Consider the following 24,214-nt stretch of genomic DNA (forward strand, 5'->3'; position numbering starts at 1 on the left):
TAGCAATGAAAAATAAATTAATTATTCCTCATCACTGAATCATTTTAGTCCATAAAATTGTTCAAATGTGGAAGAAATCACAGTTTTAAAAAAAAGGATGAAGGATGAACTACTAGTTTTTTTAAGTTAGTCCAGCTTTGAGCAGACGCACATGGCAGCTGTGTGTCTGTGGAGTCTGTGTGTCATGTGCTGTGGAATGTCATTCCTCAGAGCTACCCACCTTGGTTTGTTTTGTGTTGTTTGAGACATGGTCTCTCCGTGAACCTGGAGTTCAGCAGCTGGCTAGACTGGCTGGCCCATGACGTGCTGGACCCTCTTGTCTCTGCCCTCCATCCCGTAGTGCTCAGTTTATGAATGTATACTACCATGCCCAGTTTTTATGTGAGTTCCAGAGATCTGAACTCGGGTCCTCCGGTTTGTACAAGTACATCATCTACTGAGCCGGCTCTGCAGCCTATGCCTCACAACATTTGTTTGTTTGTTTGTTTGTTTGTTTGTTTGTTTGTTTGTTTGTTTTACATCCTGACTGCAGTTTCTCCTCTCTCCTCTCCTCCCAACCCCTCGCTCTGCTATTCCCTCCTTCCCCTCACCACAATCCACTCCTCCTCTGTTTCTCAGAAAAGGGCAGGCCTCCCTGGATATCAACCAGCTATAGCATATCACGCTGCAGTTAAATTAGGCACCTCTTATCCTAGTAGGGATAACTGACGCAACCCAGTAGGAAGAAAGGTCCTCAAGGCAGCCAACAGAGTCAGGGACAGCCCCTGCTCCCACTGTTAGGAGTACCATGTAAAACTGAGCTACACAGCCATAGTGTAAGCACATTCAATGTTGATGGAATGTCTCTAGCCTTTACACTATGCCGGAAACCACCTGCCTCACACTCAGTCTCCCACAAGAGCCTCAGGTAGGCAGTAGCATCAAGCTATTTCATCAGTAAATCACTCATCTTCAGCAAATCACATAACTTTCCCAAGTTCTTGTGAGCAGTGAGAAAAGGCTTGGTTCACTATATTTTAGGAGATTTCATTTTAAAAGACAGAAAGATGTAAACCCACGGCTGGTATTAAAATCCAAGCCATCCCAATATTTAGTATTCTGCTGGGAAATCTTCCTTCATGGTCAACTGAGCCCTCGCATGCTGGAGCATAAACTATTCTTGTTCTGTCTCCGGCAGAGACCGCCAGACTCATCAGTGCCTGTGTGTTCTCACTTGAAGACTCTGAGAAGTTGCCCTTCTGGCTTATCGTCCCTAGGTTTTAAAAGCACAGTAAGCTTTACCTAGGAATCCTATTTATTAACCAAAGAATAATCTCAACAGAAGCCCTTGCACTTTCCCTCCCAGTAACTTCTCAATTAGACTTTAAATCTGAAGTTCCTTATTAGGGAAGTAGGGCACGGCATCCTCTGGCTGAACTTGCTTCGTCTGTGGGTGAAATGAGTGCAGGATCCTTCTGGACCTCCTTATTCCTCCAGCTTCCTATCTAAAAGCTATCACTATGCCATCATGCCACAACATATTTTAAAAAGGAGTCTTTACATTTTCAGTTTTGTGTGACATTTCCTTTTATAAGCCTAAGCCTAGATTCCTTTAGATTGAGTTGTATAATCAGGAAGACAAATGATGGCATAGGTTGATAGATGAGTGTGTTGTAATGTTAATCATTCATTCATTCATTAATTCATCTGGTCTGGGTTAGGCATGCTAAACTCTGAGAACAAATGCTTGAAGAAGGTATGGAGTTATGTGAGCAGTTACCTAAAACAGCAAGGTACAGGAATCAACAGGACTGTGAGGGATGGATGGTAGCAGACTTAATTCTTTTATTTTTCTTGTACAAAATCCTTATGTAGTGGCCACAGCTGGAGCCTGGGTCCTCTGAACAGAGACTCTGGTGTGGGTTTTCACAAGATGATCAGTGAATTCCTGATAAGGAGACTTGGTGAAGACAGTCTCTTTCCAGAGGTCGGGGGTCAGGTAGCTATAAGTCTTGGAGATGGCATCAAAGGTGGCCTTAGCAAAGTTGCCCAGGGTGGCAGTGCAGCCTCTGGCTGAAGTGTAGCAGTCATCTATACCGGCCATCATCAGGAGCTTCTTGGGCACAGGAGCAGAGACAATGCCAGTGCCTCTGGGGGCAGGGATGAGACGCACCAGCACAGAGCCACAGCGGCCTGTCACCTTGCATGGAACAGTGTGGGGCTTGCCAATCTTGTTCCCCCAGTAGCCTCTCCGCACAGGGACGATGGAAAGCTTGGCCAAGATGATGGCCCCTCGGATGGCAGTGGCAACCTCCTTGGAGCACTTAACACCAAGACCAACATGACCATTGTAGTCCCCAATAGCGACGAAAGCCTTAAACCTGGTCCGCTGGCCAGCCCGAGTCTGCTTCTGCACTGGCATGATTTTCAGAACCTCATCCTTTAGGGATGCACCCAGGAAGAAGTCAATGATCTCAGACTCCTTAATGGGCAGGGAGAACAGGTAGATCTCCTCCAAGGACTTGATCTTCATGTCCTTAACCAGGCGGCCCAGCTTGGTGACGGGGATCCACTCCTTGTCTTCAGCTTTACCTCCACGAGCCCCGCGGCCTCGACCACGGCCACGGCCTCGGCCACGACCGCGGCCCCTAAGACCGCTGCCGAATCCTCCGCGGAAGCCGCCGCGGCCTCCTAATCCTGGGCCCCCGGGTCCTCCGGGCCCTCCCGCTGCACCGGCGTCATCCGCCATTTGGTGTTTTCCAGGTAGAGTGATCTGATCAAGACCCCTAGGTAACCAGGCTGTGGCCCTGATATCATTTCAACTACTCATTGGAGAGCTATCTGTTGTGGGTTGGACTGAGTGCTCCAAGGAAAGATCTGCTGCAGTCCTAAGCCTGAGCATTTTAGAATATGACCCTGTTTGGGGATGACGTCTTCAAAAGAAGTCATCAGAGTGGTCTCTAGTCCAATATAACTACCATCCTATGCAAAGAGAAATAGGAACACCGAGACAGATAGAGATAGTAGGAAGACAATGAGAAGGGAGACAAGGAGAAGTTGGCCATCTCCAACCAGGGAGAAAGACCTAGAGCAGAGCCTTCCTTCCTAGTCCATGACAGGAACCAACTGCTGGCCTCTGTGTCTGGGACACACAGCCTCCAGCACAAAGAGATAGCACATGTATATTGTTTAGCCTTCCTATACATGGTCCTAAGTCCACAGAAAGCAAAGGCACTATAAACACATTATACACACAATGTTATAAACACATTTTACATTCCAGAATCTACTCTAGTAAAGGCAAGTACCATAATAGAGGAAATTTTGGTACACGTATTCAGAAAACAGCCAACCAGATACATGCACACAACTGCCTCTGATCCATTTTTGTATGGAAATGGTGAGGAAGCAGAAGAATTCTCCTCTTTAAATATAGACTCTGAGTCTACAAGGACACTTGTACCTACAAGGCCACCTGCACTTCCTGGCATCCAAGAGCAACAATAAGCAGGACTATTAATAAGATAAATACTATACAATAATGAGAAGAATTTTAGAGTATAGTTGACTTAAATAGATAAGACTTTGTGCTAAGTAAAAGCCAAGATACCTTTGCTTAAGTGGTGAGCAAACATAGATGTTCTTCCTCCCTCTCTATTCATAAGGTTTGTGACAGAGCTGCTCTTGGTGGGTGGAAGCTAACCACTCCTCAGAGAATGAATGTGTCTATCTTGAGTGGATGGCAGCCTTTTCATGTGTAATTTAAACAACCCTTGCTATCTGTCTTCCTACTAACACAACAAAGGTAGACTGAACCTAGAATTGCCTTCTTAGAATGCATACTGATGTGTCTTTAAAAAATCAAGCCCAACCTTATAATGGCTGTATGTTCCTTAAGGAGCAGCTTCTGAGAAGGGGGGGAGGGGGTTAGCCTAAGAAAATGAGAAGCAGTGAAGACAGTTTGACAGGTTTAGTCAAATCACACTGCTGTTTTCTCTTGTTTTTTTGCCATTATTTGTTTCCAGGCTCACACACTCAAGACTTTTCTTTTCACCCAAGTCTCCTTCTCTTCTGGAACACTTGTAAGCAGAGCCCTGGTTCCAGGTGACAGCCTGACCAACTGTAACTGAATATCAAGAGCATGACTCAGGACTCTGGAGCCACCGCGTGAGCCTTGAAGCCACCCAAGTGAGCTGTCATCAGTGCCTGCTTCTCTCTCAACCCCCACTTGGCCAATGTCTACAATGGGTTCCTCTCTCAGTGTCACTTGGTCCTGTCCTTCCACATCTAAAATAATATGATTATACACAAATAATGTATAAGGGGGAAACCAGGAGTGCACAAAGATTAGAGTGGAAGTCCCCTACATTTCAGCCTTGCTCTGAGGGTGTCACAGTGGAAGTACCCTTCAGTTTCTACTCTCCTTCCTAGATCTCACATTGGACCGAACGGTGTAACTTGACTTATTGCTTAAAAACATACTACATTCTTCCTTGTCAACACGCACATCTCTCCTTTTAGAAACAGATTTTTACTTACATGTGTCTATCTATCTATGTATGCATGCACACATACATATGAGTGCTCATGGAGGCCAGAGCTGTCAGATCCCCTAAGACTGGAGTTGTAGGCAGACATGAACTGGATGCTTCTCTTTTGCAATCAGCAAGCACTCTTAACCACTTCGCCATCTCTCTGGCCTCTCTCCCTTATTTTAAAGTGCTTAGTATTCCACACTATAGACACACCCAACTTATTTACCCATTCTTCTGTACATAGATGTTGAGGTGTGCACCACCTTTTCTGTCTTGCAATAGCACTACAATGGACAGCTGTGTAAATGTGTTTCCGTACACAGAATTTCCATAGGATAGATGGTTTGCATTGGAAAGGGGCAATCAGTCGCAGGCTGTGTGCAGCTTTAGTGTTTGTGAGCACTGAAAATTGCTTTCTGAGCATGTATATCAGATCATATTCCAGCCAGCTAGATACACAGGCGTTCTTACTTTTTATATACATTTACACTTAGGAGAAAGACCTATTTTTGCCATAATAAGTAAAACCCATGTGTGTGCTGGTTTGCATTCTGACCATTGGTGAGTTTGAATATGTTTGCATTAGCATTAGAGCATATTCCTCTTTTTGAGGGCTGCCTCTGCACATCGTCTAGCCATTTGAAATACATCACTGCTTCTCCTTTCCATGTAAGTTTCTACAATCTGCATTAGGCCTTTACTTCTATGCATAGAAATAATAATTTTATAACGTTTATTTTTTCTGTTACAGATTCTCATGTTTTTAAAATCATATTTCTAACTAATATTGTAAAGATAACTAACAGTGTGAGGTAGTCTTTGCTATTTTAGGACTAGGACTTTTAGTGCTTTGAAATGTTTACATTATTAATCTCTCTGGAATTTCTTCTGAAACATAGAGTAAGTTACTTATGTGTAAATCATGAGGAGGACTTTTTATTCATATATCTGTCTACTATGGGCATACAGAATGTAGACATCTTCCCATCGCTAAAAGACCAGTCCTTCCAGACTTCATATAAGGGGTCAGCAGATATCACTACCAAGCACACCCAGCCTTTGTTTGCTTGTTTGCTTTTCTTGAAATACATGTTTCTAGAATACAACCAGATCCATCTATTTACACTGTCCATAGCTATGTTTAGAGGGCACCAAGCAGAAGCGTTGAGTACTTAGGATACTGACCTTAGGAAGAACGATGTTTGCTGTTTACCCTTTCACAGAGAAGGTTCATTGGTTCCTGCATGTAGTTTCAGGGTCCATAGTTTCCATATTGAGGAAGGGGAGAAACCGTGTAGGGCAGAGGTTCTCAACCTGTGGGTCACAACATGTCATGACTTTTCTTCAATGATGAACAATGATGTGAGCATGTAAGCTGAATAAACTCTTTCCTTCCCAACTTGTTTTGATGTTTTGTCATAGAAACAGAAACCCTAACTAAGACAGAGACAGAGCTTGAATCCTGACAACCCTAAAAAGGCAGGCTCAGCAGTCCATCACTCAATATGCCACTAAAGAGACAAGTAACAGTGGCCTGGCCTGGCGTTAGAGGCTGTAATTCCAGCACTTAGGAAGCAGAGGCAGGATCATGGGTTCAAGATCATTCTTCACAACATAGAAGCTCTAGGCCACTCTAGGCTATGAGTGGATGAGGGGGGGGGGTGTATTCATCAGAGGAAGGATTCAATGTGCCATATTGGGAAGAGAAACAAATAAAGTCCAGTGTCACCCTCCCCAAATCCCAAAAAGGTTTTGGTTGTAAGTAAAAGGGTTGGAGGTATTTGTAACTAAGTAGTCCTGGTCAGGTGTGGCTCTGCCCCACCATCCTTGTCTCCATTCCATTATCTCCAGCAACGTGGACAGATGAGTTGTCAGAATTTCATGGAGAGGTTTCCTATAAGACAAGTGCCCCTCCTCTTTCGGACTTTTCCTTCCTCAGCATGAGACTAGACTCCAAGGGAAATTCTAATTCCTTGGGGACGATTGTTTCCATAGTCTGATCCCTGGTGGGAAAAGCACTGCGTTTCCCTTTAGAATATCTTCACTATTGCCAAGATGGTTATATCACCTTCCTATTTGTCACCCAGTAACTCAGAACAAGTTCTATTCCTTACTTGTGGTATGTGTCCACTAACGACCACGGATGTGGCACTGCTCAGTGTTGTCCCTGGCTCCTGTCTGACGGAGCTGCCACCTCGATTTACCTCACTGTCCTCAGTACTGGAAAGAGAAAACATGGAGATCTGTGAACTTTCTCCACAGTTCTACCTCCAATCACTCTCATCCATCCCATTGCCTGAAGCAAGTTGCAGGGCCATCATCCAGTCAAACGAAGGGGTGAAATCCCATCATCAGCTGAAGAGCTGGAATATCTGCAAACAGGTGCAGTTTGTCCATTACTTCCCTGAGGGAGATAATCTGGATCCCGCCCAGTGACTGTACCCAGTCAAAGTCTGTGATCTCTTTGTGGTAGCCAGTCCCATCTGGCCAAATGCTGCCTGGTGCCCTGGAACCTAGCGACTATTTCACTCCCTGTCTATACCACTCATGCAGATATTGACATTCAAAGGGACAGTGTGCAACTGATGAAAGCCTTAAGCCAGCTTTCCTGAAGGTGTTCCTTGCTCTGAATGACCCACACCTACACATTTGGAAATCTAGCACAATGGGGATTGAAAAGCTAGGAATGTGGCATTTGACGGAAATCAATACTGTTCAGTCAGCTTTACTGACCCCCCATGCTTACAGTAAGCACACGGGGTTGAGAGTGGAGGAGACAGCATGGCAGAAAGCGGTAGCTGCAGGTTTAAAATATCACTTTGAGATTTTAAACACGAGGAACTACAAACCAACACACTTTGCCCTTAGATATTTAGACATTTGCTGCTGTGCTATTTGTTTGCTACAAAAGGGATCTCTAGTTTTTAAATCTAGTTAATCAAACAGTAAAATAAGTATAATCTTGCAAAATAATTCTGAAGAGAGTCATATTGGTATAACCTCCTGGTTATCATTTCATACAATGTACTTTTTTCAAACAATTCTCCAACATCTACTTAAAAACACAAATTGGTTTTTGTTTTTGTTTTGTTGTTGTTGTTGTTGTTTCACATTCCATTTCTTTGGGTTTTTACCTTTCCGGGTAATATTAGTACGGATCTATTTTATATGATTTTAAAGATTGTTTACTCTTGACTCATCAAAACGCTGTCTTGTTAGTTATTTGATGTGCAAGAAGCTTTTACTGACATTTCAGCAAGGGCTTTAAACCTTAAGGTTTTACTTTTTTTCAAACCAAATTAGTTTGAGCAACCAAAGGTCTGAGTTTGATTTGAAACTCTCAATAAAGTGTTCAGCAGTCTGATTTCTCTTGCTAGGCCGTGTCGAACTCCTGAAAGATAGCATTGTTTCCTTTGGGTTATCATGCCGTTGCCCTTTCTTGGCGGGGAGATGAGCTGGAGTCAGATTTGTCCTTTGGTAACTCTTACTCTGTTTTTACATCAGCCCCACGTTTTGACTTCTCTGCTCTTGGCCCACAAAGCAGTTATTATTATAGGTATGACTTACTGGAAAGCCACCCTCAAATATGAAAAGGCCAGGCCCGGCTTCTGAAAACCCTTTCATCCCTCTGGTCTTGAAAGCATTTTTCTGTCAGACTTCAGTAAGCAAGTTGGATTTGGAGTCCCAGGAAGGTTATGAAGTGGTAGAAGAAAGGAACGAAGCCAGAGTTCAATGTTATTTCCAAAGCCCATCCTGAGGGAAGCGATAATTTATTACTTGTTTTTGGAATTCTAGTCATGGGGGAACCTTCGCTCAAAACTTAAACGACTTACTTTGCAAGAAACCCTGAAATGTGCACCACACTCCAAGTTGAATCATTCCAAGTTACTAATTAATTCTTTCAAATTCAATAAGCAATAGGGTGGCATTTGTCCTTGACTTGTACAGAAGCTGGCTTTTCGGTCTGTGCAAAGGTTGGGCCAGACTGGGTTCAAATTCTTCCTCTAGTTACTAGTTGAAAACTTAGACAAGCTATTTAACATTTTGTCTCTTTTCTTTATTTGCAAATAAGTGGGGGTGGGGGGGAAGCATACCTACCCGCTGAGATTATCTGAAGGGTTGGATCAGATACTAAATAAAGCACACTCATTCACCAATCCAGCCTATGGGGTAGGAGAAAAACTCCCAGTCAGGTAAGAAAATGAGTTATTTCCTTTCATCTCTTCTTTTAACCAGAGTGACCTTTGTCAACTGGGCTATGATGTATTGTAGATCCGAATGTTACCTGAAAGTGTAATTCGTTTCAAATAACGACTCCCTTAAATGGAATACAATTCTGCTGTTCTGAGCTTGAGAGGCGAAACCGACTGATTTGATATTTGTAGAGGGCTGAGAACCAGGAAGTCCCCCACCCCACTCACCCAAGGAACAGTTACTGCTCAGAGAAAGGGCCGCTAGGAAGTTACCCTTCAAAAATAAACCTGAGAGCAGCCTGCATTTCCCTCTGCTGCCTCTGGAAGAGGTGTGCGATCTAAAGTGCGTCCATCATGAATAATGCTTGCCTTTCCTCTCCTAACTACTGCATTCCCAGGCAGAAACATCACCAGCCGCTGCCACGGGTAGCTCAGGGCAGCTCGGTGGGTGATCACGCACGATTAGAACCCCGCGTGAGACCCGGAGCGAAGGCGAGGAGCCAGAATACTTCAGCTCAGTCTGATTTCAAAGGTCGGGCTGAGCCCCCAGCGCTCATCCCAGGGCCTGATTTTCCGCGGCTTTTCCGAATAAGCTATCTTTGTTTACATTTGAGCTTGGCTCACTCCCAGAAAGCATTACTACCTTCTGTCCGGAGAAGCATCTCGCCTTTGCAGACGGTGCTGGGGCAGCAAAGTTCGTTTTCTGGGTAGGGAAGAGCGATTCTCTTGCTCCTCACGCGGATAGTACCCAGTGTTTGGACAGTAGTGGGCAGTTTAGCGTAGGTGGAGGTTTGAAGGGGAAGGGGAGAAGGTTGGTGCGGGGCAAGCCAGAGAAGTGCTGAAGCTGTATGGGGGATTCTTCTAGAAAGTAGGGTGGGAAAAGAGCTAGGGAGGGCGTGTGGAGGGACAGGATCCGTGTCAGAACGTGCGTGTGAGCGGATACAAAACCCAGGGAGGCGTGATCGGAGGCGTGTGTGCAAGCCCGAGCGAGGGGCGCCGGCGGGGTGTGTGCTCCTGGTGAGTGACACGGAGGGGCGGGCGGCCGCCGGGAGGGGGCGGCTGCGCGGGCGGGAGTGTCCCTGCGTGGGGCTGGCGGCGCGGAGTTGAGGCAGTGAAGGAATCCAGCCTGCCCAGCGGCCCAGCGGCCCTACCGCCGCTCTCCCTCAGCTCGCTCTCCGCGCTGCAGGGGCCGCCAGCGCCGCGCCCCGGCCCGGGACAGAGCAGCTGCGCTCGCAACAAGGTAAGCCGGGGTCCCCGGGTCGGGCGGCTCACCAGGGCCTGCGTGGCCAGGGTGGGGGCGATCGACCAGCCGAGCGCCCGAAGGCCGCCTCCCGGGGCACTGGGTGTGGCCCGAGCTTGGCCGACCGGACGCGGAGGTCGCGGTCCTTGCCTTCCCCGGCGGGTGGTGGGGACAGCGGCGGAACCGATCGCGGACTCGGCCTGCCCTGCTCCACGCGGGCGCCCCCCTGCGCTCCAGCTCCGCGCCGCCGAGCTGCCTGCCCGGAACGGGGCCGCAGGTCCCGAGCGCCCCGCACCCCTCGGCACCGGCGGGATCGGGTCCCAGCGTTCGCGTGCGCGCGTCGAGGGCGCGCAGGGCAGGCGGGAGGGGGCGCCCAGGCCGCCGGACCGAGCGATGTCATCGCAGGGTCTGGGCGGAAAAGATCCCCGAGCCCGCGGGCGCCGCGGACTGCAGCCCGGAGCGAGGGTCGTTTCCGAGTCGCGGAGACAACTTGAGTTTTGCGCATCTGGGGAGATAGCAGAGCTTCTGGCGCTCTGCTGGGAGTTCCGCGTTTACTGCGGACACCCGGGTGAAGGATCCAGCCTTCACCTGGACGGGGATGCGACGGAAACCTCCCATCCTTTCCTTCCTCCTTGCGAGTGGAGCCTTCCAGTGCGCAATAGGGTCGGCATTTGTGAACTTGATGGGTTTTCAGCTCACAGCAGTCCTGGTTTTTAGCGGGTGCCAAGGTTGTGGAGACCTGACACACTCATTAAAGATTCTTTGTAGACAGCATTTTGCTTTGAGTGCAGCACAATCTCTATAGTGTGAGACTAGCGAAAAACCCTTGAACTTCAACCACAGAGCCGTCCTTTCCTTCCATAAAACACATGTAATATTTCACTTGCTTATTTAAAATACTAAAGTATCTGACCCCTTTGCAGCCCCGAAGATTTTAAAGGGGAGAGGGACACGGAAATTTTAGAATTTGTGCAGAGATAGAGTAAGGTCGTGCGGTCTTTATACCGTCATTCAATTTTGTTTTAGAGGAGCATTCATTGCTACTCAGACTCTGTTTCCAGAGAGTAAGCAGATGTGCAGAATGGCAGAGAAAAGAAAGGACAGGAAGTCAGAAATAGAAAAAGACTATTCAAGTAGTAAAAAAAAAAAAAAAAAAAAAAAAAAAAAAAAAAAAAATTATTTTGAAAGAACTCTTTAAAAAGTTGCCTTCTAGATAAAATATTTTATGAGCCTTATGAAATTGTGTTCCTTAACCAGAAAGCAGTGTTCTGGGAAGATGGGAGACAGTCTTATCAAGGAACTGTAATGCTTTTAAAAATCTGTATCTCTATCTGGTGTTTGTTGGTTTTTTAACCAGGAAAAAAAATCAACTTTGGGAATGATTTTCTATTTGGACAAGGCAAATACTACTTTAGTCTCTAATTAGAGTTTTGAAATAAACTCAAGCTGGGTTAAAAACCTTTTTCTGTAGAGCAACAGAACAGAAAACATGTCAGACTCCGTATGGCTTTAAACACACACACACACACACACACACACACACACACACACGACTAGCTCCAAAGGGGAATTTGCATAAAAATACAATTAACTTGAATGCAGAGAATATTTAAGAGATGAGGGGGGGAAACACTGAACATCTGGGAAAGGGGTGTATTAATTGGCAATTTTTGTTCTTTAATTTCTGAAATATTAAATGGTGCCTAAGAATCAATTTAGGTAGTGTGCTAATTTAGTCAGGCAAAATGGCCAGGACTTCTTTTGTGTCTGTTTTGTTGTGAGGAGCCCCCCACCAAAGTGGTCAATTGCTAGTTTCTCTGCTCACACTAATTTCAAGTGGCCATTGTGGAAAGAGGTGATCAAAGGAACAAACACTTAAGGCACAGCATGGCAGCCAGTGAAGCATTGCCACGTAGGTCACCTCTACATGGAAATGGCAGCTAAGCCTTAGAAATGCCTCATTTTTAGTCTACAATCAGAGGCTAGCACCATTGCTAACAGTGGGTGTTAGCACCATTGCTAACAGTGGGTGTTCCTTCATGGCTGGGTGTTTTTTGGAAGGGCAAAGGTGGTCTCCCCTTGAGGATCTTTACAGAACTAGAGTCAACATCTTAGGAGATAAGTCAGGATACCAAGTATCAGATCCGGTTTTGATAAAATGGAAAAAGTAGAAGTTGCTTATGGCAAATTTTAGGCTGCTGCCACCACGCTCACCATATGACAAGAGAGTACATTTTGTATGTATCTGATAGACACTGCTTAGTCACTGTTGCTTCTCTGGTGACCAGGTACTTTAATTGTTACTTGACTATGATAATCTAATCTATATGTGTATGTAGAACAGTAACTTCTATAAGTAAGACACAGGATATAAGGGCATATGCCATGTGGACAGACTTATAAATGGTTGTGTGCATTGATCTCTGAATGGTTGAATGTAATTCACCTAATCAGGTCCTTCTACTACTACTCCACCATCAAGTGGGATTGCACAATTAAAGTGGAATTTGCATTATACAAAGAGTTAAAGGGAACAGTAAACATTATAGGAAAAAAACAAACCGTTTATTCCCTTTCCTCTTTTGAAGACAACTCTTATGAAGGTGTTATTTCCTTAACACATCAAAATGGCTAATTTAGGGCCATGAAGCTTGTTATATAAATAAGCCATATGTTGAATTCCTACCAAGATTTATCCATTCAGTGAGTTATAATGGTTAGGACCCCCTAAGCACCTTAGCAGAGAGAAATGATCTGTGAAGGTGTACATCCACACTATGTAGCATTTCCATTATGCCTATTTGATAGATTCTACTCTTATTTTCTTATAAAAAAATTCTTAAACATTATCTACCATGCTATCATAACAGATCTTTAGCTGTGGTACTGATAACTCCCCATTCCTGTTTAGCTCTTGCATAACAGACTTTTCATGTTGGTTGTCTAGTCTCAGACCAAAGACTACGGGCGTGATAGCAGCATCTCCTCACAGCTTGTACTAAACTTGTGCCTTCGATGATGGAAGATCCTTCTGTTTCTTAATACTTTATGGTTTCTATGGATCGCATGGTCCAGGAGTCCCTTCTGGTTTTCCAATAAGAAACTGTATCAGATCTTAACCTTTTCCTGTGACAGTTCCTGCCAGTAGACAGCCCTACCTTTCCTTTTCGTCCCTCACTCCTTCTTAGAGCCTGTGCCCTCAGCCTTTGCTGTCTGCTGGCAATTTTTACAGCCCTCCTCATCTTCCTCTCTTTACCATTGAGTTCTCCAACCCATGCTTTCTCACCACAATGACCTCCTGCAAACATGCATCTCTTGAGAATGCTTCTCCAAGATATTCTATGGGGACTCTGTCTGCAGCAAGCTTGAGCTTAATTGAGTCAAAGCTACTGCTATTCTCGATGCAAGAAGCTCCCCAAATGAAGACGGCCTCCCTTAAGACTTTTCAGCTTTGTGTGATGAAAGTGGGATGTATATTAGGTGGGAGCCATACTCTGAGTTTCCATTCTCTCCTCAGGGTAATGATAAGGGATGTGATACTCTCTTGGGATGCCTACTAGCCTTGGGCTACAGCTTCTAGTGAGCCCTGACATCAGGAGGGGAAACAACAGTCTAACCTGTGGCCAGTAGGCCCCATATGGTACAGGATAGCTTTGAATGGGGGCCAACACAACACTGTAACTTACTTGAAATCTTTCTTTGTTAGCATTGCTGCACAATTCTCCAGCATGAACACTGTAGGTGGCAAGATTCTCTTGCAATGTTGAAAGTCCAGGCACCTCTTCTGTGTTGCCAGTGGCTTTAGATGTAAGTACACAACACATTGTGTAAATTAAACATTTGTTTATAAACTAGTCCCTGTGTCAGATGTTTTTGTCCTGCAATAAGCCAATATAAGTGTCCTGGGTATGTTTAAAGTAAACTAGACTGAGCACTGATGTCTAGCAAGTTAGGGGATATTTTTCTAATGCGCTCTAAGTTTACAAGGGACACATGCAGTTCAAATACCTTGTCTTTCTGCCCTTGGTTGGCATAAAGCCCAACCTCCCAGTCTGTTTTTCATGTATTTTGTACTCTTGCCCCAATTTTATTATTTCCTATGTCTTTAAAACATGAGCCTCTGTTCCTTTGTTTGTCTCCTTCTTCCCTTTGCTCTTCTGCCCTCTGCCCTCTGCCCTTCTGCCCTCTGCCCTTCTACCCTCTGTCCTCTGCCCTTCTACCCTCTGCCCTCTGCCCTTCTGCCCTCTGCCCTTCTGCCCTCTGCCCTTCTGCCCTCTGCCCTTCTGCCCTCTTCCCTTCTGCCTTCTGCCCTTCTGCCCTCTGCCCTTCTACCCTCTGCCCTTCTACCCTCTGCCCTTCTGCCCTCTGCCCTCTACCCTCTACCCTTCTGCCTTCTTCCCTTCTTCCCTCTGCCCTGCTCATTTTCCTTTTTTTCCCCTTTGTTGGTGCCTGTTTCCCTCTGACCCAACCATTCTTCAAAGTCAAATCCTGGTCATGTTGCCTTCATTGGTTTCTTCTTCTGCCCTTCTGTCTGCATCCTTCCTAAGTTTAGGCCCTTGCTTAGCTTTCTCCTACACTGCTGCTTCTTGCTTTCACAGGTAGACTGCAAGCCTCTTGAGGGCACCAATATACCATGTACCTGAAACAGCTATCAGCCATTGGTGTTTATCAAGTGCACCTGTAGATGTAATAATCTAGAAGAGTTTGTCCTTAAATCTGGGACTTTAGTACCATCTCTGCCTTGCTCACGGGTGCATGTCAAGGGCCTCACTACAGCCTACTTGTAGTCAGGACCTCAGTGAATGTTCATTAACATAGAACTCAACGTTGACATTGGATGAAGGGGACAGGCATTTGAAGGTGGCATCTGCCAAGGACTTTTCCTCTGCTTTCTTGGGTGGTTCTGATCAGTCCCTCCATTTATCATCTGAGAGGGGCATTTCCAGGGGTGAGAAGATGATGAAGTCTGGCAGTTGTGACTTGGAATTGAGGAGGCTGCAGTTATTTTAAGGTGGGATGATGGGTCCCAGGAGTGAGCAGAAATGAAAAGTATCAGGCTCAATGCCAGTATTTTATATGTAAAATAATCAGGCTAAAGCCATCAGTTACATAAAGATCCTGTTAATTGACCTTAAAACTCCAGAATATGTAAGGCAGGGCTGCCCAGCCTTTTCATTTAAAAGCCTCCCTTTAAACTGGAGAAAAATCATCTGAAGTCCAGCTGAGAGTGAAAGGCGAGGCAAAGAAGAGCTTGCCACATCCATTAAAGCACTGGTTCTCAATCATCCTAGTGCTGTGACCCTTTAATACAGTTCTCGATGTTGTGGTGATTCTCCAAACCATAAAATTATTTTTGTTGCTACTTCATAACTGCAATTCTGCTACTGTTAGGAATCATAATGTAATTATCTGTGTTTTCCAATGGTCTTAGGCAACTCTTGTGAATGGGTCATTTGGCCTTCCCTAAGGGAGGTCTAGACCCACCAGTTGAGAATCATTGCATTAGCGTGTATTCAAGGCAAAGTACAAGTCTTCAAGCTTATTTTTAACACTTATTTTGTAGAAGGTGTCCTTTCTATGAAGGGTTTGCTCCAGCAGGTCACATAACACACATCATAGAGATAGAAGCCTAAGGGAGTTCGGAGGGGAAGGTTATGGAGTGACGGCTGTTTGGGCTGATATTTAAAAGAATTCGATACGATTCCAGTGGCTACTATTGGGAATGTAATGGGGAGTGAAAGTGTCTGTGTGAAATGGAAACTTGATTTTCTGTATTTTAAAAATGTCTTCTGACACCAGCCCCCTGTTTCATTACTGCTGATCCAATGATGAAACCTACCTAGAGTTCTGGGTGCTGGTGGTGTGAAGTGTTCAATAACAGAAGCTAAAGCACATATAGATGCCTCCTATAATCACGTGTGACGCCGAGTTCAGAACTGATCATGAAATAAAGCACAGAATCAATCCTATACACTGTGCGACCCAGTGTGTCTCTGGCTTGTGCCCAGCCCCTCAGAATGCTCAGAGGAGCCTCCTGCAAGATGAATGTCACAAAAGCTGACACTTGCCCAGTAGGGAGTAAGAAATGATGTTGCTCAGATTGTGGTTCCAGTCAGCCAAGGTGGGACACTACCCAGAGCCTCCATTGGAGTCCTGGAAATGCATAAGCGTGCTGTTAATACAGAGCCCTGGACTGATTCTGTACAGCCACCCTCATGAACTCTAAAAGTAGGAGCAGTGGGTACCAACCTCAGACTTGAGGTTTCATGGAAAACTGTACATTATGAATTGTTCCATTTTATGAGGTGGGAAACGCCTGTCACTCATCATGTATGCAAGCAGACTTTATAAGGCAGTGTCTTACTTAGTTACACATACTATGTCCATTTCTCCTCAAATGGTGCTAGGAGTTCATTTTAGTCCCATTTTACCAAAGAGCAAAAATAGAAGTCTAGAAAAGTTGATAGCAATTTATAAAGGATGCATTAAATTCAGGCAGTTTGAGTGCTGGAACCAAATATGTTCTCTGCTGAAGAAAGGATACAAAAATATACATCGCCATTTAAAAGGTCGATTGTTTAATTCTCTGCAATGAACTAGGTACTGTACTGTGGCAAAGTACTAGCTCATTGTTAGTGGCACCTGGTTCGGATCCAGAACCAACTGAATATAGTTTTATCACTTACAAATCCACTCCCTTCAACATGACAATGAGCTTGCAAGCTGGAGTTTATACACCCTTTTGAGAAAGGATCACTAGAGCTCAAGAAAGTCAGAGAACTTGACTGACTGAAAAGTTGCTAAGCATGGGATGCTCCGCTTGCTGTCTGACCCCAGGGCTCCTGCTTTTCTGCACAGCACCCTAGGAGTGGTGCACAGTGTCACTGAAAACATCTATCAGTTGTATAGACACTGACCACAGAAACGCTGCTAGCTAGCGAACTCCCTGTGATGATGATTCTGCAGAGGAGCGACAGGTCCTCGACTGTCGGGTGAATGCCACAGGTGTGTGAAAGACCCACAGCCTCACTGTTCCAGAAACAGCAACAGCAACAGCAGCAACAACACACTAGTGAATTCTTTCTGTCTTCAATCTGATTTATGAATGATATGCAGAAAAGGGAAGAAGAAAGCTATCTTTATGGGTAATTTTGCTAAAGCCCCTCCCCTCTTCTCCAGCCTCAGCATCCTTTGGAGTTCTGCCTCTGCTTAGTCTCTGCATTTATCCTGAGGCAGCTCGTGTGTTTTCCTTCTGCCTGCCACCTGTGTACCAGTGATTCTTAAATCTGTGTGTCCAGCTCAGGGCCTTTCCTAATGTTGTCTCAGGTACTATCCACTAAGCGAGTCCACAATTAGATCTGACTGCAAGCCAGCGTAGGCCTCTGTGTCCTCTGTCTCGCTTTGTGAAGCCACTTCAGCAAGTAGGAGTCGCCCTAGAAGCCTCTCATCCTCATCTGCGTTTTCTTGACCACTGAGCCCTGATAGAAGCTAGGTGACCATCTTTTCAAACTCCCCAGAGTCGGCCCTCTCCTTTCTCCACAGTGACTCCTGCGTCGGGTCAGGCCATCAGTCTTTCTCTTGAGGTTTATTCTAGTCTCTCTGCCTTCTGTCTGGCTTACTTCCAATCTGCTCCTCACAGCACTGCTTTTCTAAAAGGCCAATCTAATCATGCCTCTTCACTTAGAACCCTTCAGCATGGTGACTGTAACTGAGGAGAAAGTGTAAGCTAGCTAGCAGGGCACAAAAGCTCCCTTATGATACAGGCCCTTCCTTTCAAGTGCGTATCCATCACTTCTAACGATCCTGGGCCTGCCCGTCTGCCTCCATCCACACCATCCGCAGCATCCTTACTAAAGGAAACGTTGCTATAAGAAAGAAAAGATGGGAGGGATGAGGACAGAGGAGAGAATACAAAACTGTGGCTTCAGAACCATAATCCCCCTACTGCCTGTGCCTAGTGAGCACTTGAAACATAATTGATTCAAAGTCTGCTGTGCTGGGAACGTAAAAGACTTTACAGGAGAAAGGTGGTTCTTAAAATATCTCATTATTATAAGCATGAGTGCATGCATCTGCACCCATGTAAATGTGGAATCTAGAAGTTGACTTTTATTCCACCTTATTTTTTGAGACAGGGTCTCTCATTAAACACACAGCTTGCTGACTGAACTGTGTCCGGCAGCTGATCCTTCTGGCTCTGCCTCCCTGGCTCTGGGATTACATTTCTATGTACATTTCCATACCTGGCTTTCTCACATGAGCATGGAAGAACGACTTCAGTCTCTCAGGCTTGTGCAACAAGCACTTAAGTGAATTAGCCCCCTCGCTAGTATAATTTTGATTAGATATTGAGATATAATATTCTGTATATAATCAGTTAAATAAAATAGATCATTTGAACTAAGTTCTCATTGTTTTAGCCTAGCTACTAGAAGATTTAAGGTTGCCTTGTGGGTTGCATTGTGATTTTACTAGACAACGTCACTGCAGAATATCTCTGCCTTCCTAGCAAATGTGACTGGAACAAGCTCAACCCATGAGCCTTTGGAATGATTAAGTCAGCTCCATAGTACAGGGAAGCAATGGTTGTTCAGTTTCTCAAATCCACCGGTATAAAGTGCATTAGATAAGATTGAGAATCAGAGAGAGAGATTCTGAACACCGTAGCCCAGAGTCTCAGGCACCGCGGGCACAGCGTGGAAAGCACAGATGCATCTCTCTCCTAGGCCTCCCCAGTTACTTTGGGAGAGGAGCAGGAGTCCTGTGGCATGAGAAAGGGAGCTTGAGGTAGACAAGAAGAGAAAGAGAAAGCACTTTCCTGGCAGCCCCCTACTTGTGAGGAATCAGGAGAGAGGCTGAGGGCCAGATCTGTGAGATCTCAGTCCTCCCTGGTGGGTTAAAACTCAGTCTTCCACTCTTTAGCTCCTAAGATCCTGAGCCAGTTCATGAATCAAGAGGTTTAAGAGTCAATAGTGTGCATATCATGCAGTCACTGTGCACCAAACAAAACTGTGCCAGGAGCTGGTAAGTGCTCTACAGAACCCGTGCCAGATACTGAAGGAAACCTTGGGTGCATCAGCTAACCCCAATGGCTTTGGGAGAAGGGTTTGAGAGCTATCCAGAAGACCCAGCAGACAATGTGCTGTGTCTTAGGAGATGTGCAGAGCTTCGTGTATTTGGAGTGGGAAATTGATGCCACTCCTTGTCAGGTTGGCACTATGTGCCAGAGGAAAGAACTCTCCAAGAGAACATGGTGGAAGAAAGCAAGCTTTTGAGAGAAGCTTTTCAGAAAGCCAGATTCCTGGGAAAGCCATGGACAGGCCATGAGGAGGATTTGCATGTTGTTCTATGGAGCCCTGCAGTTCTGAAAAGAATCTCCTGGCCTGGATTTCTCTGTGAACAGCTGTTTTGATTTGCTCTACCTGGTGAGCATTTGGATAAGATGCTGTCAAGAGAAAATGTTCCTATGCTAAAAATAAAACCTTGAAAGTCACATATCTACTTCCATGGGCCCAGTAGAGTAGTGAGCATGCTGCTGTGGCCCTTTGTTCCATGTTTCCAGCCTCGGGGACTTCTACAGAGGGACTGCCACTCCCTAGCATCAGTACCTTGGTGACTCACCATGCAGTGGATGGTGCATTTTGCTCAGGAAATCATAGCTCAGCCTCGTTCTTGATCGGTCAAGTTTTCCATCTGTGTGCCAACCTCTACCTCCTCTCAACTGTACAGCCATCCTAACTGAAGGGTGTAGCTCTTCCCACCTTGAGACAGCAGCCCTGTCTGTGAGCTGCAGACCCTAGAGCTGAGGCAGTTACTTTCCTGTTGATCATTTTGATATTGCCATCCACCAGCAGTGGTCAAAGCATTTAGTAGATTATCTGCAGAATGGAATCTCTTCCTTGCATGCTGGGTGCCTTCGTTCATTTTTTCTTTTTCTGGTTGTGGTTATAACAGAAATACCTAAGGAGGCACACGGAAGGCTTACTTATTCAGCTCACAGCTCAGGAGACTGAAAGTTCAAACAACACAGAGGTCCAAGAAAGGATCGCTGAAGTGTGTGTGGGTATGAGGAAGGGAATATGTCTTAAAACAGGAAGCCAGGAGGCAAAAAGCTCTATAATCCCTTCCAAGGCTATATTCCCAGTGACCTAAGGACCCCAGGAAGCCTTAATTCTCAACATGGCCACACTCTAGGCCAGGATCCCAGCACATGAACCTTGGGGAGATAAACTGTGTTAACACTATGTGCCATTGACTCTTCCCTAGTTCCAGATGCCTGACAAGAGACGACTTTGTACGTGACCCCCTCTGCTGGTTTCTAGGTCCCATTTGTACTGTGTGTGCAATGGGAAGGCAACCATAGCATGCATTTTCACAAATGATCCATCTGAGTGTGAGCCTCCAGATGGGAGACAGGGTAGGGAAGGAAAGTGGCTGCCTTCATTGTGTGCTTTCAGAATCCACACTCCCAAAAGGGCACCTCAGATATCAATAGTCTCCTTTTGTTAACCTATGGAAAATCTACATTGCAAAGCTCTATCCTTTTTCCTAAAGCCAATGTGTTTTAAAGGCAAAAGAATTCCCAGTTGGACATTTGGAATTCTTGGTTTGATGCCTGGCTGTATGGGCCAGATCAAGGCATTTAGCCTTCCTGAACTTTGATTGCATCATGCACTAAACAAAATTAGCAATATCTACCTTTATGTTATAATTTCATTATGGCTAAGTAAGACAATAGAAAGTCCCAGGGCCTCAAACCTGCATGCTATGAAAGTGGTGACTAAAGCTTGCTACATATGCTTCTTGAATTGAACAGTTTTATAGCCCTTCCCAGAGGCTGATAAAAAGAGAATAAGAACACAGACCAAGGAGCCCAAGTTCTGCCCTATTCGCGTTGGTCAAGAAAGGACCAGAAGGAAGCTGCCATCACATCTTAGTTAAGTCCAATTCTGGATAATAGTTTACATTTGTGAAAATTCTCATCTGGAATTGTGGGTGCAGTGCGAAGCCATGGGGGGGGGGTCTGTTTACATCCTCTGCCAGGATAACCTGACAGTAAGCAAAGCAGGCTTTTGAATCCTGGCATAGTCAGGTGCACTGTCGTCAAAATAAATTGGAGGTTTTTCTTTGCTGATAAATTACAAACAAAGGAAGTCACTAAAATACCCTGAAAAGGTAGCTTCATGCAAAAATTAGAGACCAGGGAGAGTTCTTTATACTCATTTGGTTGGAACCATTCTTTGCTTACCTGTGGGTGTTGGGGAAGTTCTTTTGTTGGGAGCTTTGTTGCTTACAGGCAGAGAAAAGCTTTAGAACATCAAAGAAGAGCGATTCTGATTACAGGCAGTGCTGCTCCAGTGCAGGCTGACTTCTGCACAGTGCACTGATTGCTAGTACCTAACCAAGGGACCCTTCTGACTGACAATCTAGAGTGAGGGTCCAGATGACATGTGTGAAAGACAGCTATGCGTATGGGCAGCTCTATTCATTAAAAGGGAAACTGGGAAGTGTTACAACAGACCACTGTCTTGCTCCGGGTCTTTGTCCTTCTCTGTCTTCAATGAGATCTGTGGACTGGATTCAGTGCATGAGTCTGGCCTTCAAACGCCTGATGCATTTGATTGTCTCACTGTAACACTAGAACCTTATATAGATAGGGCCTTACTGTGTATGTATGCCAGGCTTGAAACTTGCTGTGTAGACCAGGGTGGCCTTGAACTCACAGAGCCTGCCTCTACCTCCCTGAAGAGATTAAAGTCATGCAGTATCATGCCTGACTAGAGTTTTTTTTTTTTTTAATAGTATTTAATGTTGGCCTGGGGCATTGAATAAATCAACTCATTTATCATTCTACAGTCCATGAGCAAGAACTGTTTCAGCTGAGGTGGGTGATACCAGCTCAGCTTTCCAAGGCTCGAGTAAATCATAATTACCAAACTTTTGATAGCGTTTCACATTCTGGGTTGCATTTCAAGCAGCCCCTTCTCCCATTGATTAAGGCAGAGCATATTTAGGTAATGCTCAGATAAAATGTACTTGTAGCACACGCCTGAAAGTTTCTAAGAAGAAATGAGAAAGAGATTATCAATACCATGGCCCAGGGCCCCACCAAATGCAGGAATTTCTGCAGTAGCCCATTTGAACCCATCTAGGAATGAGAACTTCACACACTAATGATGCCAGGTAACACTAATGACAGCAGCTGGCAGCTTCGAGGTCTGACACTTGTTTAATGTTGGGCCTTGCATTGCTGTGAGCACACTGCTCTTCAATGTAAATACAAGTGAACAAAACTATTTCTTAAGACCTTTTCTTCACAGTGTATTGAATTCTTCCTCCTGCCGTTGGCCTTGCAAAGGCCCTTTGCCACGCCACAGAATAGGCTGGTATCTTCGGAGAGCTCCCGTATTCAGTACAATACTCAAACTTTTTTCTTTTCAGGGTGACTTGGTCCAGGTGTCAACCAAGGCTCCTCATCCTGCTAGCTCTCTTCTACCTTACTGTCCGTTTCTTCTAGATGTGGGATCTCCACTTCAGCCTCCTAAGCCCAAGATTCTGAGGGGCCGAGAACACAGAACTACTTAGCTCTCTTGACCATGGGTGATCTTCATTAGCCAGATTCAGCGATGGCCTCCTTTGTAAGCCAAGGCCAGCACATCTCTAGTTCATATATACGAAGGCAAATCAATGTTCCATGTCTTTTTCTTAAGACCCACTACCATGCTGGGATCCTTCCCCGCCCAAGCAGTCAATTCTGAATCAGAGGATTCATTCAGAGGGTTCCACATCTGTCTTTAGGGCTATTGTTGTCAAGTTGTTTTTTCCTCATTATCAAGACAATTTTGATATCCAGTTTTTAATTGTTTGTTAGTGATACTTTCATTAACTTATCATGTGGGTGTTTGAGTTTGTGGTTTGGTTTGGGCAATGGAACCAGGGCTTTCCCATACACGGGGCAAGGACTCTGTCACTGAGTCATACACACACACACACACACACACACACACACACACATACACCTTCACTCTCCCTAGCTCTAAACACCTGGAGTCTGTTTCTTTCTCCAAGAGACTTCAGCATGAGAATTTTGTTAGTTTTTAAAATTAAAAAATCTAGTGTGATGATCCCACATTTACTTTGTTGTCAAAGAGGGTACAGCAAGGGGATGTCTTAGCCCAGCACATTAGTGGCGCTCACCATTGGTCTGTTTATTACACATTACAGAATCTCTTTTATGAGCGAAACAAGACTGATTTAGAGTTGGTTTTAGGTTACATTACTTTTTTTTTCTTTAAAAAAAAAAGACTGAAAATTGCTTCTTAGCACATTATTCATCTCATTTCTATAGAAACATGTTCTTAAAACAAATCATTGAAGTGACAGGAAATTACTCCTTACGTGTCTCTCCAGCATGTTGTCATGTTCACACCTCCTAGGAGAGATAGTACTGAGCTGAGACATGTCCAGACAGTAAGCTGGCACCTACAGACATGCTCCACGACAGTATCAGTGGCATGACTATGACAGAGACTGTGTTGACGGCACAGTGTCAACTACGGATGTGTTTACTCCAAGCAGAACAGTCTGTTTTATTTGCAAAGTCTTTCTTGTTTCTTCCTTTTGCAAATAATAATAGTAATAACAATAATAGTTATATGTGGGCCTCTTAGATCAATGTCAAATACCTCTCCAATAACACACCGTGCTTTCATTACTACTCTGTAGCATTTATGCACAAAATGCTTTTTATATGTTTTTCCCATCACCTTGTACTGGATGTAGAAAAGAGTACAAGGTTAGTAGTCACAAGAAACTCAAATCCATGTAGTCAAGGCATAAATCTTGTCTCGTTAAAAGAGTAATATTTATGTTAATGTTTTTGAAGCATTCTCACATATTTTCTCATGTGAAAAAATATGGAAATATACATACATATCTGTTCACTTTAGGAGATATAGAAATGGACACAAGTAAGTTAAAACACAGCTAACATTTTACCAGCTGGAGATGATCACTGTTGAAGTTTGGTGCTTGCTTTCCTGATACACATTTTGCGGTGGTTGTAAGAGTCCATGGTGTGTGTGTGTGTGTGTGTGTGTGTTCTCAAGGAGCCTCATGAAAGACACAGAAGTTAGTGCTGAAGAACCAGTGTAGAATAGTAATTAAAAGTGCTTTGAATCCTAAGGGTGTAACTCATGAGTTCCTGGGTTGAGTCCCTAGCAATGCCCCCATCCCTGGAGTGTTCCAGTTCTGACACTTTGAGGTTC

General features: G+C 44.8%; 2 protein-coding genes across 5 annotated transcripts in view; one reads left to right on the plus strand and one right to left on the minus strand.

The window, feature by feature from the left end:
- Window positions 1–1,813: 1,813 nt before the first annotated feature.
- Window positions 1,814–2,735, minus strand: LOC110298868 (small ribosomal subunit protein uS5). Its single transcript, XM_021168429.2, has one exon. It carries the CDS (start codon window positions 2,726–2,728, stop codon window positions 1,847–1,849), a length of 882 nt encoding a protein of 293 aa, XP_021024088.1. The 5' UTR covers window positions 2,729–2,735; the 3' UTR covers window positions 1,814–1,846.
- A 6,416-nt stretch (window positions 2,736–9,151) lies between these two features.
- The window catches only part of Spats2l (spermatogenesis associated serine rich 2 like), a 179,999-nt gene continuing 164,936 nt past the window's right edge, over window positions 9,152–24,214 (plus strand). For 2 of the 4 annotated variants that reach the window (XM_021157675.2, XM_085837492.1), the window contains exon 1: window positions 9,692–9,947. The gene's annotated coding sequence lies outside the window, so the exon portion shown is untranslated. Of the gene's footprint in view, window positions 9,415–9,617; window positions 9,948–24,214 lie in introns of those variants that run through there. The other 2 variants (XM_029481286.2, XM_029481241.2) reach the window with 2 other exon arrangements.

Source organism: Mus caroli, unplaced genomic scaffold (assembly GCF_978045245.1).
Source record: "Mus caroli unplaced genomic scaffold, Mus_caroli_1 scaffold_1, whole genome shotgun sequence".
Classification (NCBI taxonomy): domain Eukaryota; kingdom Metazoa; phylum Chordata; class Mammalia; order Rodentia; family Muridae; genus Mus; species Mus caroli.

Excerpts from the sequence above, each read along its gene's own strand:
- LOC110298868 (XM_021168429.2), bottom strand. The coding sequence starts at position 2,728 with ATGGCGGATGACGCCGGTGCAGCGGGAGGGCCCGGAGGACCCGGGGGC.